This window comes from Zosterops lateralis, assembly GCF_965231275.1.
Source record: "Zosterops lateralis genome assembly, chromosome: 22".
Classification (NCBI taxonomy): domain Eukaryota; kingdom Metazoa; phylum Chordata; class Aves; order Passeriformes; family Zosteropidae; genus Zosterops; species Zosterops lateralis.
This window is the reverse complement of record NC_139782.1, coordinates 7,559,673-7,573,914: the sequence shown is the minus strand read 5'-3', so window position 1 is coordinate 7,573,914 and position 14,242 is coordinate 7,559,673. Positions and strand designations below refer to the sequence as shown.

The 14,242-nt window shown below is 52.1% G+C and overlaps 1 protein-coding gene across 4 annotated transcripts in view; it reads right to left on the bottom strand.

The window, feature by feature from the left end:
- Positions 1-14,242, bottom strand: part of PIK3CD (phosphatidylinositol-4,5-bisphosphate 3-kinase catalytic subunit delta) — a 33,765-nt gene that overhangs the window by 5,467 nt on the left and 14,056 nt on the right. For all 4 annotated transcript variants that reach the window (XM_083876803.1, XM_083876801.1, XM_083876804.1 and 1 more), the window contains exons 2-16: positions 13,778-13,851; positions 13,256-13,419; positions 11,809-12,037; positions 10,810-11,039; positions 9,886-10,065; positions 8,800-8,949; positions 8,446-8,535; positions 6,967-7,188; positions 3,338-3,434; positions 2,921-3,051; positions 2,246-2,305; positions 1,886-2,053; positions 1,169-1,290; positions 872-1,015; positions 200-299 (exon numbers count right to left, since the gene is read on the bottom strand). In XM_083876803.1, coding sequence (XP_083732929.1) covers positions 200-299; positions 872-1,015; positions 1,169-1,290; positions 1,886-2,053; positions 2,246-2,305; positions 2,921-3,051; positions 3,338-3,434; positions 6,967-7,188; positions 8,446-8,535; positions 8,800-8,949; positions 9,886-10,065; positions 10,810-11,039; positions 11,809-12,037; positions 13,256-13,396 — 2,064 coding nt within the window. In that variant the 5' untranslated portion in view covers positions 13,397-13,419; positions 13,778-13,851. The remainder of the gene's footprint in view (positions 1-199; positions 300-871; positions 1,016-1,168; positions 1,291-1,885; positions 2,054-2,245; positions 2,306-2,920; positions 3,052-3,337; positions 3,435-6,966; positions 7,189-8,445; positions 8,536-8,799; positions 8,950-9,885; positions 10,066-10,809; positions 11,040-11,808; positions 12,038-13,255; positions 13,420-13,777; positions 13,852-14,242) is intronic.

The following is a 14,242-nucleotide window of genomic DNA, read 5'->3' as shown; positions in this document are numbered from 1 at the left end:
TGGGCACAGACTGCAGCCCGTGTGGGTGAGTCAGGGATGAGCAAAGCCACACGTGCTGGGGATCTCCAGGACACACCAAAACCAACAGCCCTTGGGGGGCTTTTTGTGTTACTGATAACCCAAATTTGGGAAAGTCAAGAGCTGAGAACCAGCCCCAGGGCAGAGGGAAGGGAACCTCCTGGCCCAAAGCAACCTGTACCTGCTTCATCAGCACCTTCATGTGGTGGGTGCTGCCCCGGCAATAGGCTTCCAGGATCAGGCCAAACCTCAGGGAAACAGCAGGAACGTGCATCTCTGACCTGGCAGGGAGGATAAGGCAGAGCTGACTCACTGCAGTCACTCATTCTCCCACTCAGGGGGGGACAACACCAGAATATTTGGCTGCTGTTTAGATTCTGTGTCATGGGGAAGGGAAAAAATGCCCCCACTCTAGAAGGTGATGGAGGAAAACCATTGCTTGAGATGATGAAACTTCTTTCTGGGTGACTCAATCACCAGCCCCTCCTTTGGGGAGCAAGAACAGTTCAGGGTTTATGGCTCAGAGCTGGCAGGTGGCCATGGGAGCCCAAAGCAAATTCCAGCTCAGAGGCATGTGTGTATATAGTCACAAATGTATATAAATTCTGGTGTGTATACAGTCACAAATGTATATAAATTCTGAAAGCAGAGCCTATCTCAAATACCACCACTACAATGACAAAAGACAAAAATAAATTAACAAAAAAAACCCAATATTGTGTCTTCCTGGAATAATTCTGAGTCACCTGAGGTAAAAAGTAGCAGTTCCCACTTCACACAGAGCCATGAAACACTCGGTAAATTCTGGTTTCACTTGATTACTGAGAAAAAGCCTAACACGTTTGCTCTTCACCTCAGGTGCCAGAAGAGGAAGTGGCCAATCTTGCGGTTGGACAATGCCCTTTCCAGCAGGAACTTGGTTAATTCACAGTCTAGGTAGGATTCATACTTGAGCACCTGGACGAGCTGCAGCAGGTACTGGAACACATCGTCATCCCTGTGGACAGAAAGGAAACATGGAAACACAGCCTTGTCTTCCCTGCCACGAGTGTTCCTGTCAAAGCCTCGTGCAGACAGGGCTGTCACTGCTGTTCACAGCCCTGAGCAGAAATAGAAAGGGCTCTGCCCCTCCCCTGGGGACAACACTTACGTCAGCTTCTTCAGGGAGTTGATGGCAAAGGACCCAACGTAACGGTCAGGAAAGCTGAAATCCAGCAGCTCCAGGGCGTTCAGGACAGGCAGCTCTGGCCACGTCTGAAGCAGGGAAATCATCTGTAATCACCAAAAAGAAAATAGGGAAAAAAAAAAAAAAAGGAGCGAGGTTTTTATGACAGTAGATATAAACCTGTAATTCTACTGATGGAAGAGCAGCTCCTCATGGGGGGTCACTATTTATAGATGCCTCACAGCAAGTTTGCAGAGAGCAGGTCAAAGCCTGATCCTTTGAGGTGGCTTGTGCTGATCTCTCACTATCATTTAAGAATATTCAATCCAGTTCTCTCTTTTTCCCCAAGAATTAAGCAGGTGTTTTTTTTTGTTTGGTTGGGTTTTTGTTTGTTTGTTTTTGGTGGGTTTTTGTGGGGTTTTTTTTGTGGTGGTTTGTTGTTGTTGTTGTTGTTGTTGTTTGGGGTTTTTTTTGCCTCCAATTTCTTGAAGGGATAAACAAGACCTTGCAGGCCAGTAACGAATCTGGGACAGCCCACAGAACCAAACAGAGCCCAGAGGAACCAGACCTCAGCTGGGAATTTCTCTGAGAAAACTGTGAAACATCCCTGGCTCAGCTGGGCTCCCAAACACAGCAGAGGAATGCAGACACTGAAAGATGGATCCAAAAGAGAGCCCTGGCTGCCAGCCCCAACATCCCCACCTGGGCCACGTCCTCGTGCTTGTTCCATTTGGTGATGATGAGCAGCTTGGCCAGAGCCTGTGGGTACTGGTCCCTGATGTCGTATCTCATCTTCCACACCAGGTCCTTCTCGTGCTCGTAGAGCTCCGTGTGGCTCCTGCGCTCCAGGATCTCCTTCAGCTGCAGCTTCTGCTCCCAGCAAAGAGCACACACAGGGCTCAGCTCGAGCCACAGGACCTGCCCAGCTCAGAGACAGAAATAGTCCTGCCCTGCAGGACTGGGGCATCACCCACTTGGGTGAAAAGTGCTGGGAGGGGGCTCAGGTGGAAATAACCAGTCCATGAAACCAGGTTTGCTGGAAGCTGATGCCAGAAGACTCACCTCCTCAGAATCTTCTGGTGCAGCTCGGGGCTGTTCTCCATTCCTCCCCAACTCCAGCAGCTGGGACACAAATAAAGAGGGTGAGAAAGGCTCCTGTAATTGTAGTCCCCATCACTCCAGGCATTTATGCTGCACTGGAGATCAGCCCCTTCCCACCTCTGCCTGGGCTCCCCTTTTTCCCTGGCACAGCCTCTGAGTCCCCTGGGGAGCACAGACCTCCTTCTCCCCTGTCACAGGAATATTCCTTCCCTCACTGGTCTGGCCAGTTGCAGTGACAGATGGAAAATCTCCACCTCACACAGGGCCTGTTATCACTGTGCTGAAAGGGAGGGAGCTGCCTACCTCACTCATTTCCCTTTATTCCTCTACCTTCCTACAGAGCCCAATGCAGTTTGAAGGCAGCTCAGTTAAACTCATGTTTTTAAACAAATGCTCATCTATGAGAGCAGCTTTACCTCAGTAATTCATAGCTTGGAAAAGTATTTGCTCAAAGGTCCATCAGTTAAGAGGAAAAAGTGACATTTTCAGTTAACAATATCTATTCACCAGGTTTGTTTGCACCCAGTCCCTGTCCATGGCTGCCCCAGAGGTTCCCCCCTGGAAGGGACAGTGAGGGAATTCCTGTGCCTCCCACAAAAATCCCTGTGCCTCCCACAGAAGTGTCCCTGTGCCCACCTGCTCAAAGGATGGGTAGTAGACAGGATGTGCTGCCACGCTGGGGAAGCAGATGACCAAGGCTGCTGCACTCTCTGTGTTGGGGTTGCACTGCACTGTGCCCATGGGGTTCAGAAGTTCCCCTTTCTCATCTGAAAAACAAAGTACAAAAAACCCCATGAGCCCAAACCTTGTGAAGCTTTGGTGCAGAAAGCAGAGCAGAGACTGTCCCTGGGCACTGCCTGGCCACGAGCACTTCACCCTCCTGAGCTCTGCCCAGTGAGGGCCAGGGGACATCCCCAGGTGAGCAGCCACCTCTCAGGTCAAGCCCAACAAAGCCTGGCCTGGGCTCCAGCTGCCACCACAGCACAGAGCAGGGGCCACTGCCCTCCCTGGGGGACACTGAGGATGTCAAAGAGCAGCTCCCTCCTGCCATACCTGGGAAGGAGGACCACATGTGCAGGCAGCACTCCCCTGTCTTCAGCTGGTCCTTGTAGTCGAAGAGCATCACGTTGACCCAGGCGATGGGACAGTCCTGTGGGGACACAGAGCTGGTGGGGCCTGCCCTGCACAGGGGCTGCAGCTCAGAGATCCCCATGCAAAGGGGATCTCAGTTCTCTGAAATTCAGAGTACAAGATGGCACCAGGCACTTGCCAAAACCTGGAGTCTCTTGTGTGGTGCTGAAAGGCACCAAACGCTCCCCTCCCCACAAAAGTGTCTAAAACTTCACCATCTGATATTTGGCACAGCTGAAGAATCTCTGATTTTCCAATAAGGCCTTGCTAATCTACATTCAATGTTTGAGGGAACCATTACACATTTCATATATTTCACAATTTGAGGGGGAGGGAGAAGAACTAATTTTGAAAGGGGGAACACAGAGCAGGCACGATTTTGGAAAATGAGACAAAGGATGCTGGAAATAGCTCATAATAGGAAAAAAAGGCTTGGCTTCTCTGTACAATAATAAACACTATCTATAGAAATCAAACTTTATGCTGCCAATCCCTTGCCACACCCCCAAAATAAACCCCACAAATCCAACCCAGTCTCGTTTTGGAGGAGGAACTGCAGCAAATAAAGTGACTGGGACGTGGCCAAGGCAAAGAACCCCCTGCCCTCACCAGCTCCAGCCCCAGAGCAGACACACATTCCAGGGTGAGCTCAGCTTCCCTGCAGTCAGGTTCCCCAGATGGAACACTTGACCTCATCCAGCAGCTCTCAGAGCTCAGCTCACACCACGGCTCCAGCACAGGAAACGGCTGGAAAAGGGCAGAAATTCTGCCCCAGGCACCACCAGCAAGTGAAGGAACCACAGGGAGACACACCTGGTTCCACTGGGGCACCCCACAGAGCACCAGGCACTTGGTGGAGGTACCAGAACCCCCATTTCCCTCCAACGTGACAAAATGAGGCACTTCCAAGGGGCCTCTCACAAACCTTGGAGCTGATTTAATCACTCCAAGTATCTCCAGTAAAATCACATCTGAGACATCACCTTCCAGATCACAGGGAAAAGCCAAATCAAACACCAGCAGCAGCAGCAATAACCTTTTCTAACAGAGCAAATGACATCTAACCACAGCTCAGAGCCTGCCAAAACACAGGGAAAGATTTCTGTGGACAAGGTCCAGCAAAACAAGGATCTAGCACTCTAAAGAGAGACATCTCCTGCATGATTTAGAGGAACCCTGAAAGCCAATCCTCTGGGTGACATTAACCCTCTGACTCATCCAGCCAGCCTGCAAACATGCCTGGTTCTGTGGTAGTAAATGATTTAGTCCCACCTCTCTGCCCTGGACAGTCTGCATATAAACAACATGTATGGAATTAACCTCTGAGTAAGGAAAAAAACCCAAACAAACAATCAAAACAAACAAACAAATCAGGGTTCACTCTGTAACCAAACATTTGAAATGATTTCTGGGCTCTTCATTCAGAGCTGTAGCTCACCATGGGGAAAAATTCCTTTTTGCAGAGCTCAGCTGCAGTGAATGTTGTGATTTTATATTAAAAGCTCATCAGAATGCACCCACCTCTCCCCAGCACCAGAACACACATGAATGAGATCCTCTCAACAACTCAGCTCAACAGACTAGTGGTGTTTTGTCAATCAGAACAGCAAGATTTCCTTCTGACTGCTCCAAAACTGAAAATTATTCCAGTGTGACCGCAAACATCCCAGCCTGTGGATGAATCACATCTTCTGTCCAACAAAAGCCTCCAGCAGGAGCTGGGGTTCTGCTATTCTTAAATAAAAAAAGAAACCCAACAATAAAACTGGTTAATCCTGGTCTTGGCCTCAAAATGTTTCCAGTCTGAAGTCTCCAACCCAGAAATTGGTCCCCACAAGGAGGATTCATGAGCTGGCTGCTGCTCCCAGACATGACTGCACAGTAACCCTGAGAACTCCACTGATGTCAGCACAAAGTGAACCTCCCAGCAGCGAGGAGGAGTGAGCAGGACTGAAATCCTCTGTATCACCCTCACCAGTGCCCCATTGCTCTGCACTCCAGCACAGCTGGCACCAGCAGCCCCCTCCTGAGGGCACCAGAACAGTGTCTTTGTGGTCACAGAAACAACAATTTGCAGAGGCACAAACACATTTGCTGCTCATAAAGAAAAACTCTCACAAGGCAAAGAGCTCCAGGCTTGGGTTACAACTCTGGGAAATCAGCAATTCAAACACAGGCTGCAGCTGGATCTACTTCTAGTTACTAAATTAATGGACTAGAAGTTTTGGAAAGTGAGAAATATCACTATCTCTGATTAAGATGCTCAAGTCAAGAACTTCCAAAGTGATTTAACACTTTCTATGATCAGCTTTCAACACCTGAACAACAACACCACCTGAACCTTGAAGAATCTGCACTTTAATTTTACCTGGCCCAATGCTTTGCCACAACCACTATTTACATTCCTCAGTTTATTCTCCCTCCCCAGCTGGTCACTTGCTCCACTGGGGATTTGCAGGAAAGAACTTGTTAGAAAGAAAATGCAACAGAGACGATGGTTTAACCTCAACTACAAAACAAGGAAGTTGTGGGACAGAGAAACAGGAGCACCAACAGAAGTGATTCCTCTTTTGGCCCAGTCAGATGCTGGGTCTGTTTCTTAATGGTCTTTCTAGAGAAGTTACACATAAACAGCTTTTCTTACAAGCAGCCACTTCTCAGCTTCCTGTTCCTGTTGAAGAAGTTACTGGCCATTATTCTGTTTTATTAACATGAAGTTTTCTGACAGCAAAGGGCACAGAATTGTGTCCTGTGCTCTGCAGCCCTGCCCAGCCTGGCTCAGGCCCAGGCTTGGCTCCACTGTAGGAACATCCAGGAGAGCAGGGAGAGGGAACTCTGCAGAGCTGAGATATTCTACAAACACGGGGATTTATTGCAGGGTTGTGGGTAAAAAGGGCTTTGCCTTCAGCCACCAGCCTGGGCTGGAGGGAACCCCAAAGAGAGAAAGGGGAGAGAGAGGGGGTGAGGTGAGGGGGGTAAAAAAGCTAAGAGGAGTAAGAGCAAGAGAGGTAGAAGAGAGCAAGGACCTTGTTCCAATCCATTCCATCTCCTTTTGTGTTGAATATTCTAATTTACAGTGACCAACCGGCGCCAGATACAAACCCTCCAGACTTTGCCTGCAGCCCATGAGAACTGCTCTATCACCACATCATCCTGTATTCTAAACTCTGAAGAGACTTTTCTCATCCCCCTTTTCCCTGATGCCTTGGCAGGGTGGAGAGGGGCTGCACCCTTGGGGCCTTTTGTTTTCTGTCCTTCCACCCATCTCCAGCTCATCCCCGTCTTCCTGCCTGCCATGATCACATCTCAGAGCTGGATTTCATTTCTATTTCACTCACAGCTTTTACATCTCCAGTATTTCTCACCAGGCAATCACATCCACAAGCCCTTCCTGTCCCATCTTTCCCAACATCCCTCCCTGCCACGATCACATCTCAAAGCTCAGCTTTCATTTCTATTCCACTCACACATTTTATACCTTTACTATTTCTCACCAGGCAATCACATTTATAAGCTTTTCCCGCCTCATCTTCCCCCAGCACTCCACTTACAGCTTTCTTGGATTTCTTCTTGGTGGAGCGAGCCTTCTTGGCCTTCTCGATGACGGCGTAGAGCGCCAGGCAGAGCCGGGCCATGCGCGGCAGGTCGCAGATGCCGATGTCGAAGTCCAGGCGCTGCCGCCACACGGGCTCCGAGCACACGGCCACCTCCGAGCTGGACACCGTCTTGCACAGCATCTCGTGGCCGTGGAACAGCCCTGCCTGCACCACCAGCTGAGGGAGGACAAATGACAGGACAGAGTCAATCCAGGGGCGTTGCTTTGGGTTTTTTTTCAGCCTTCTGGTGTTTGCGATTTTGTACCAGAGTTGCTCATGGTTTTTGCATTCCTGTCTGTGATGGACTTCTAGCCTGACCAGTGGGGTCAGAGAGGTGTCAACCTCATTTCCCAATCACTGTACCAACTCCAAAAACTATAGAAACCCAAGGAGAAAATAAATGTCCTTCTTTTTTGCTCTCACAACCTGCCTGAGTGTCCTTTTCGTGTCCCTCTAGAGACACAGGGGAGCACAAAGAACACCACCAACCCAGGGGACTTGATGCTGTTGTACAGACTCTGAGATTCAGAAGGCTGAATATGATGATTTTCTTTATTTTTGGGATGTGTATCCCTTTTATCCCATTTCACACAGACCAATCTGATTTGTGACACAAAGGTAAAACCTTTTCACTCGCATTGGTCAGAGCAGAGGGACAGCAAGAAGTCCCTCCTAAGAAAAAAAAAATGAATGACATAGGTACACTTACAAAAACATTTCTCTTGTTTACAGAAAATTCTCTAAAAAAAGAATTTCAAAAAACCAAAATGCTTCAGGCATGGAACCAGGGCTACAGGGACTTGCCATGTTTGCTGCAGGCACATCACTGGGACAGGGATGGGACAGGGCAGCCACTCCCCTGAACAGGGTGTCCTGCTCCTGTCTCTTTCCCAGTTCATTAAGACATTCAGTTCTGAAGTCTGTCTCTTTACTCAGCTTCAGTAAGAGCATTGTTATCTTCTCACTTCATGCAGACTTGCATATTAATTAATGTGACACATTCTTGCCTAGTTCCTTCCCTTCCCAAAAGGCAGCTGTTCCCCTTCTCCTCATTTTCCTGCTCCCCTTCATGGCAAACACCCCACACGTCCCAGGCCTCTGCTGCCTCCTGCTTTCTGCCTCCCTTTGCCAGGCACCACCTCTCCCATCCCTCTCCTCAGAGCTGGGTTTGCCCTGCCCTGGGCAGTGCCATCACCTCAGGGCAGCAGCTCTGTTTGCTGTGCAGCAGCTTTTCCACTGCTGGGCTGGTTTCTGGCCACTTCCCTCACCACTCCTGTTGTGCTGCAGAGTTCAGAAACTTTCCAAAGGCTGAAGGGAGCCCCAGAGGAGCAGGTGAGATCACACTGCCACCACCACTGTCCTCCCCACACAAAGGAGAGGGATGTGATGGGAAAGCACAGGAGCAAACCCCAGAGTGAGTCAGTCAGCACCCACCTTCATCCTCTCATCTGCATTGACCTTGCTGCCCTGCACCAGCTCGATGTAGAAGGGCTGCTCCAAGGACCAGAGAGAGCCATAGTTGGGCTGGAAAGAGAAAAAGGTTCTGATCAGAAACAGGAGCAACAAAGGCCCCATCTCCCATCCCATGCTTTTGGGTCCCACAGAAAAGAGCAGGAAGCCTGGGACAACCAGGGAAGCTGTGGAGGGGCTGGAAATTCCCACCTTAGACCCCCACGGGAACCTGTCCTGAGAAGGGCAGGGAGAACCCACTGCTGTTCCCAGCCAGGAGCAGCACACCCACCAAGGGACCAGCCCAGGGTGACCCCAGGGGTCACTGTCCCCTCCCACCTTTTTCTTGGGGAGCGGGGGGGGCTTGGAGGGCGCCTTTGGGGGGCTGGTGATGCAGTTGCTCTGCTCGTCCCTCATGGCAATGATGGCAGAGGAGTGCACCATGGTCAGGTGGGGGGTCAGGCCCCTCTGCAGGCAGCTGCGGATGTGCTGAGAGGAGACAGGGTCATCCAGGGCCACTGGCCAGAGCCACCACCCCTGGCCAGAGCCACCCAGAGCCACCCACCCCTGGCCAGAGCCACCCAGAGCCACCCACCCATGGCCAGAGCCACCCAGAGCCACCCACCCATGGCCAGAGTCACCCAGAGCCACCCACCCCTGGCCAGAGCCACCCAGAGCCACCCACCCATGGCCAGAGCCACCCAGAGCCACCCAGCCCCTGGCCAGAGCCACCCAGAGCCACCCACCCATGGCCAGAGTCACCCAGAGCCACCCACCCCTGGCCAGAGCCACCCAACCCCTGACCAGAGCCACCCAGAGCCACCCACCCTTGGCCAGAGCCACCCATCCACCCCTGTCCAGAGCCAGCCCAGCAGGAACCCCTGCAGGGACTCAGAGAGGGACACAGCAACAATCCAATTCCACTTCTCAATTATCTCCTCTTGTTTTATAAACCTGCAGCTCCCTGTCCTCGTGTTGCCAGAACTGAGAATATGAAGTGCCTTTTATAGCTGGCATTTCATCAATGGACTCAGGGCTGCATTAAGGGAAAACCCTGGGGAGGATTCAGCACTCCCAGCAGCAGGCTGCCCTGCCAGAGGAGCACGATTCAGGATTTCTTGCCCAACTTTCAGCAGGAGAACCCTCATCCCACCATAAAAGCAAGAAATATTTCCAGAACCACAGTCTCTAAATGTATTTACACAGCACTTGGCACCCAGGGACAGGCTTAGACCACTGCCTCCCCCAAAAATAAGGATTTGTTAGGTTGTTAGAAGTACCCTTTGCCCTAAATAGCATCCAGATCCTGCCAGTGATGAGCTGCACTCCTGCAAACAGCACTGCCAGCATGTCCCAACCCACGCCCCCAGCAAGAGAAGGCCATGTGGGAACAGAGTCACTGATAAAGCAAGACACGAGGCTCACCTGGAACTGGCACAGGGGGTAGTTCCCATAGAGATATTCACATTTCCCATTCACCTGCAGGGTGTAGTCCTCTGGCTTCTGCACGGTCTCGTGGCGGAACACGGTCGCCTGTTTCTTTATGGCATAACTCATCAGGGTGAGGGGGAACTCCCAGGGGGAGATCTGGAAGGTGAAGCTCTCCTGCAACCCCAACCAGGCAGAAACTGTCAGACACCAGCCCAGGGCTGCAGAGGCACAGACAGGGAACAACATTCCTGCTGCTGGCAGTGAGGAGCACCATGGGGAGGGACAATCACACACACAACATCAGCCAAGGATAAGCAGGGGGTGTTTGCCAAACTGGGCAGGAGCAAGTTTCCAGCAGTGTAAGCACAAGGCTGGAAATCAGGAACTTCAATTTTAAGCAGAATCACCAGTTCATGTTGCCAGTCATTGAAAACCCTCCCAGAGTTATTCCACCAGCAGGGCAGAGGCTGGAGGGGTCCCCAGGCCCTTCTCCTGTGAGGGTGACCTGGCTCCATGCCCAGGCACAACACACAGAACCTGCACCAAGGGCAGGAGGCAGGAACAGGGCACAGACCAGGGCCTGCAAACAGTGTTGGCTGAGCATGAGCTGAGCAGGCTCCTCCTGCCCAAAGGAAAGCCAAGTATTGGATTCTGTGCTCCTTTCCTACCCAAACCCAAAAAGGTTTCCAGCCCATGTACACACAGCAAGCTCAGCCTCCAGCTAACCCCTACACCCAGTGCATGTTCAGAGGGGAGAAAAGCTCCCTCCCAACCACCTCCACAGGCAAAGGAATCTGGAGAATGAACACACAGAAACACTGTCCAGGCACACATAATTCTGTCTCCACACACACACAGAGGGCTCCAAAGGAAAAGCACAGACCACCAAACACTGTGACAGAAAATCTCGTGCTTTACCCCGCCAGACTGGAACTTGACGTTGACAAAAATGTTCTTGGTGGGGATTTGCAGAGAGCCAGTCCCAGGGCCCTTGGCCATGGGCTCCAGCTGCAGGGGGAAGTTGTACTCCATCCAGGCTGCCCAGCTGAGCTGCTGCCTCTTGGCTGCCTTCTCCTCACAGAACTGGCACATCTTGGCACGGAAATCGCTCACCTCGGGGTCCTGCACAGAGTCAAACTCGTGCAAACCTGGGTGGAAAGCAAGAGAGGAAGGCAAAATAAGCACCTGCAGCCAATGGGGGAAATGAGCCTTTTCCTCAAGTGTCCGTGAAAGTCTCCCTGAACAGACACGTGGCCAAAGGCAGAGTCAGCCAGGCCAGCAGCAATCACACATTTATGATGTACAGCCACACTGACTCAACCCCCCAGTGCTCTGCCAGCAGGCAGCACCACCTTCCCTGGCTCTGCACACACAGAACAGTGTTCCCCCTCTGCACCCACTGGAGGTGACACCTCTGATGGCCCAGGGCACGAGCAGGGCTCCAGCACTGTCCCAGGGCAGCCAGGCTGGGGGGACACGAGCAGAGCAGAGCTCCAGCACTGTCCTAGGCTGGAATAGGAGCAGAGCAGGGCTCAGCACTGTCCCAAGGGTAGCCAGGTTGGCTGGGACAGGAACAGAGCTCCAGCACTGTCCCAGGGGCAGCCAGGTTGGTGGGACAGGAATAGAGCAAGGCTCCAGGACTATCCCAGGGGTAGCCAGGCTGGTAGCCAGGAACAGGAGCAGAGCAGGTCTCTAGCAGTGCCCCACAGGCAGCCAGGGACAGGAGCTCACTCCAGGATTGTGCCAGGGATAGCTAGGATGGTGGGACAGGAGCAGAGCAGAGGTTCAGCACTGTCCCAGGTGCAGCCAGACTATCTGGGACAGGATGACACTCCAGCACTGTCCCACAGGTAGCCAGACTGGTACCCAGAGACAGGATGACACCCCCCCTGCCCCCTGTCCCCCTGGAGCACTGACCCTTCCCGATGAGCAGGCTGATCTGGGAGTTGATGAGCTTCTTGGCCCTGTCCCCCTCGCGGGCCACGAGGCGCAGCACGGGCAGGAAGGGCTGGATGTCGCAGAGGCGGCGCTGCTCGTCCTCCAGCTCCTGCTGCTCTGCGGTCTGGTTGATGCAGGTGAACACGTAGGCCTCGGGGTCGCTGAGCATGTGGAACAGCGGCTCATACTGCGCCTGCTGCCACAGCACCTGCGGGGCACAGTGTCACTGTCACCTGGCTGAGGGCACCCTGTCACTGAGCCACTGACACCCTGTACAGTGTCACTGTCACCTGGCTGAGGGCACCCTGTCACTGAGCCACTGTCACCCTGTACAGCATCACTGCCATTGTCACCTGCCTGATAGCACCCTGTCACTGTGCCACTGTCACCCTGTACAGTGTCACTGTCACCTGGCTGGTGGCACCCTGGCACTGAGCCATTGACACCCTGTACAGCATCACTGCCATTGTCACCTGGCTGATGGCACCCTGTCACTGTCACCCTGTCACTGTCACCCTGCACAGTGTCACTGCTGCTGGCACTGGGCTGATGGCACCCTGTCACTGAGCCACTGTCACCCTGTCACCCTGCCACTGGCACCCTGCACAGTGTCACTGCTCCTGGCACCTGGCTGCTGGCACCCTGTCACTGTGCCACTGCCATCCCGCACAGCATCACCTGGCTGCTGCCACCCTGTCACTGTCACCCTGCCACCTGTCACTGCCACCTGGCTGCTGGCACCCTGTCCCTGTCACCCTCCACACTGTGCCACTGTTACCCTGCACAGTGTTACCTGCCACTGTCACTCTGCACACCCCACTCCTCACACTGTCACCCTGTCCCTGTCATCCTGTCCCTGTCACCCTGCTGCCACCACTCTGCCACTGTCACCAGCACCTCTCCCCCAGCCCACAGCCAGGGCAGAGCCCAGCCCCAGCTCCACAGCACCCCCAGACCTGCAGTCCCAGGCTGCTCCTCAGCCAAGCCTGGTGGCTCCAGCTCCTGCTGAACTGCTGGGTAGGTTTATTTGCCTTTAACTGACTTCCCTTTTTCATGCTTGTTTTTTGTTTTGGGCAATGTTAGTCCCTCGACCTGAGCATTTAAATAACCCCCACCTGAACATCCCACAGTAAGCACCTGCTGACTCTGGTCCTGTGGAACAGAGCAACTCCTCACACTGCAAACAAAACTGGGTTAAGTAACTTGCTCCCAGTAACACAAAATCTGTGACAGCAGCCAAGAGCTCCTCAAGTCTTGTCAACACTATCCAGTTCCCAAAGATCCTTCTCTCCCTGTGGACAGAGCACCCTCACATGACTTCACATCCCTTTTTTCATTCTCCTCCTCAGGGTCTGCTATTGGAGGCCAAACCCTGGAGCAGATTTAACACAGACCTGCCACCCTACAGCTGGTACAGGGCTGTTACCTGCTTGATGGCGCCCAGGCTGGCATTGCAGGGCACTGAGAGGTTTAGGTAGATGCCTGTGGGCAGCAAAAAGTCCACCTGGATGTTCTGGTTCTCCCCCTTGGACCAGAAATCCGTAGGGCAGTAAATGCCTGGGGGCATCCTGCTCACTGCTTGGTTACCACCTGCAAGGAAAGGAAAAACAATCTGTTGCTGTTGACTACACGGTTATTTGCTCAGTTCTGTGCTGGGCTCTGTAGAAAATTAGTGTGCAAAAAAAGCCTAAAGAAAGGAAAGTCAGCACAGCCTCAAAGCTCAGGAAAACATGGACCTTAGTAAAAATTCCACTTTGGTGCCCTTGAGCCACTATAGCATTTGCTTCTATTTTTAATAGAACTCCCTCTTAATCCCTTCTAGGCCAGGATTAACATCTACATCTGCATTTGACAAAGAATTAAGAGAATTCTCTTCCTCTGGAGAACAGACACTTGGCCCAATAGCTCATCCATGGCCAGGCAGCCAAGAGAAACAGTGAGTTCCTACCCCTGGCTGTGTAAGGCAATCCTCAGGCCACATGCTCCAAGCTCCACTTTGTTTTTCCAGAGCTCAGTTCCAGTCTGCAAGAGGGAGAAAGAGTTTGTTGCTGGTTCCAAGTATGCATGCATTTTTATACACACAAACAAGAAATACTCTGCTGTACAACCTCCCCCCCCCCCCCCCTTACAAGTATAGAAAAATGAAGTTGAAGGGTGAGTCAATCAGAGAAAGTTTGTTAACTCCATCTGCAGCCTGTCCCTTGGCAGGATGCTACAATTTATTTTCAGTACACCCAAGGAATGCAAAGAAGAGAACAAGAATCTGAACCCTAGCAGGTACAAGCTACTGTTTTCAAACACAGGATGGAACAAAAAGCCATTCACCAGCAGCCTGTCAGACATTTCCTTTCTCAAAGACACTTAACAAAGTCTCCAACCATTTGCCCACGAGCAAAATACTCCAGCAATAAAA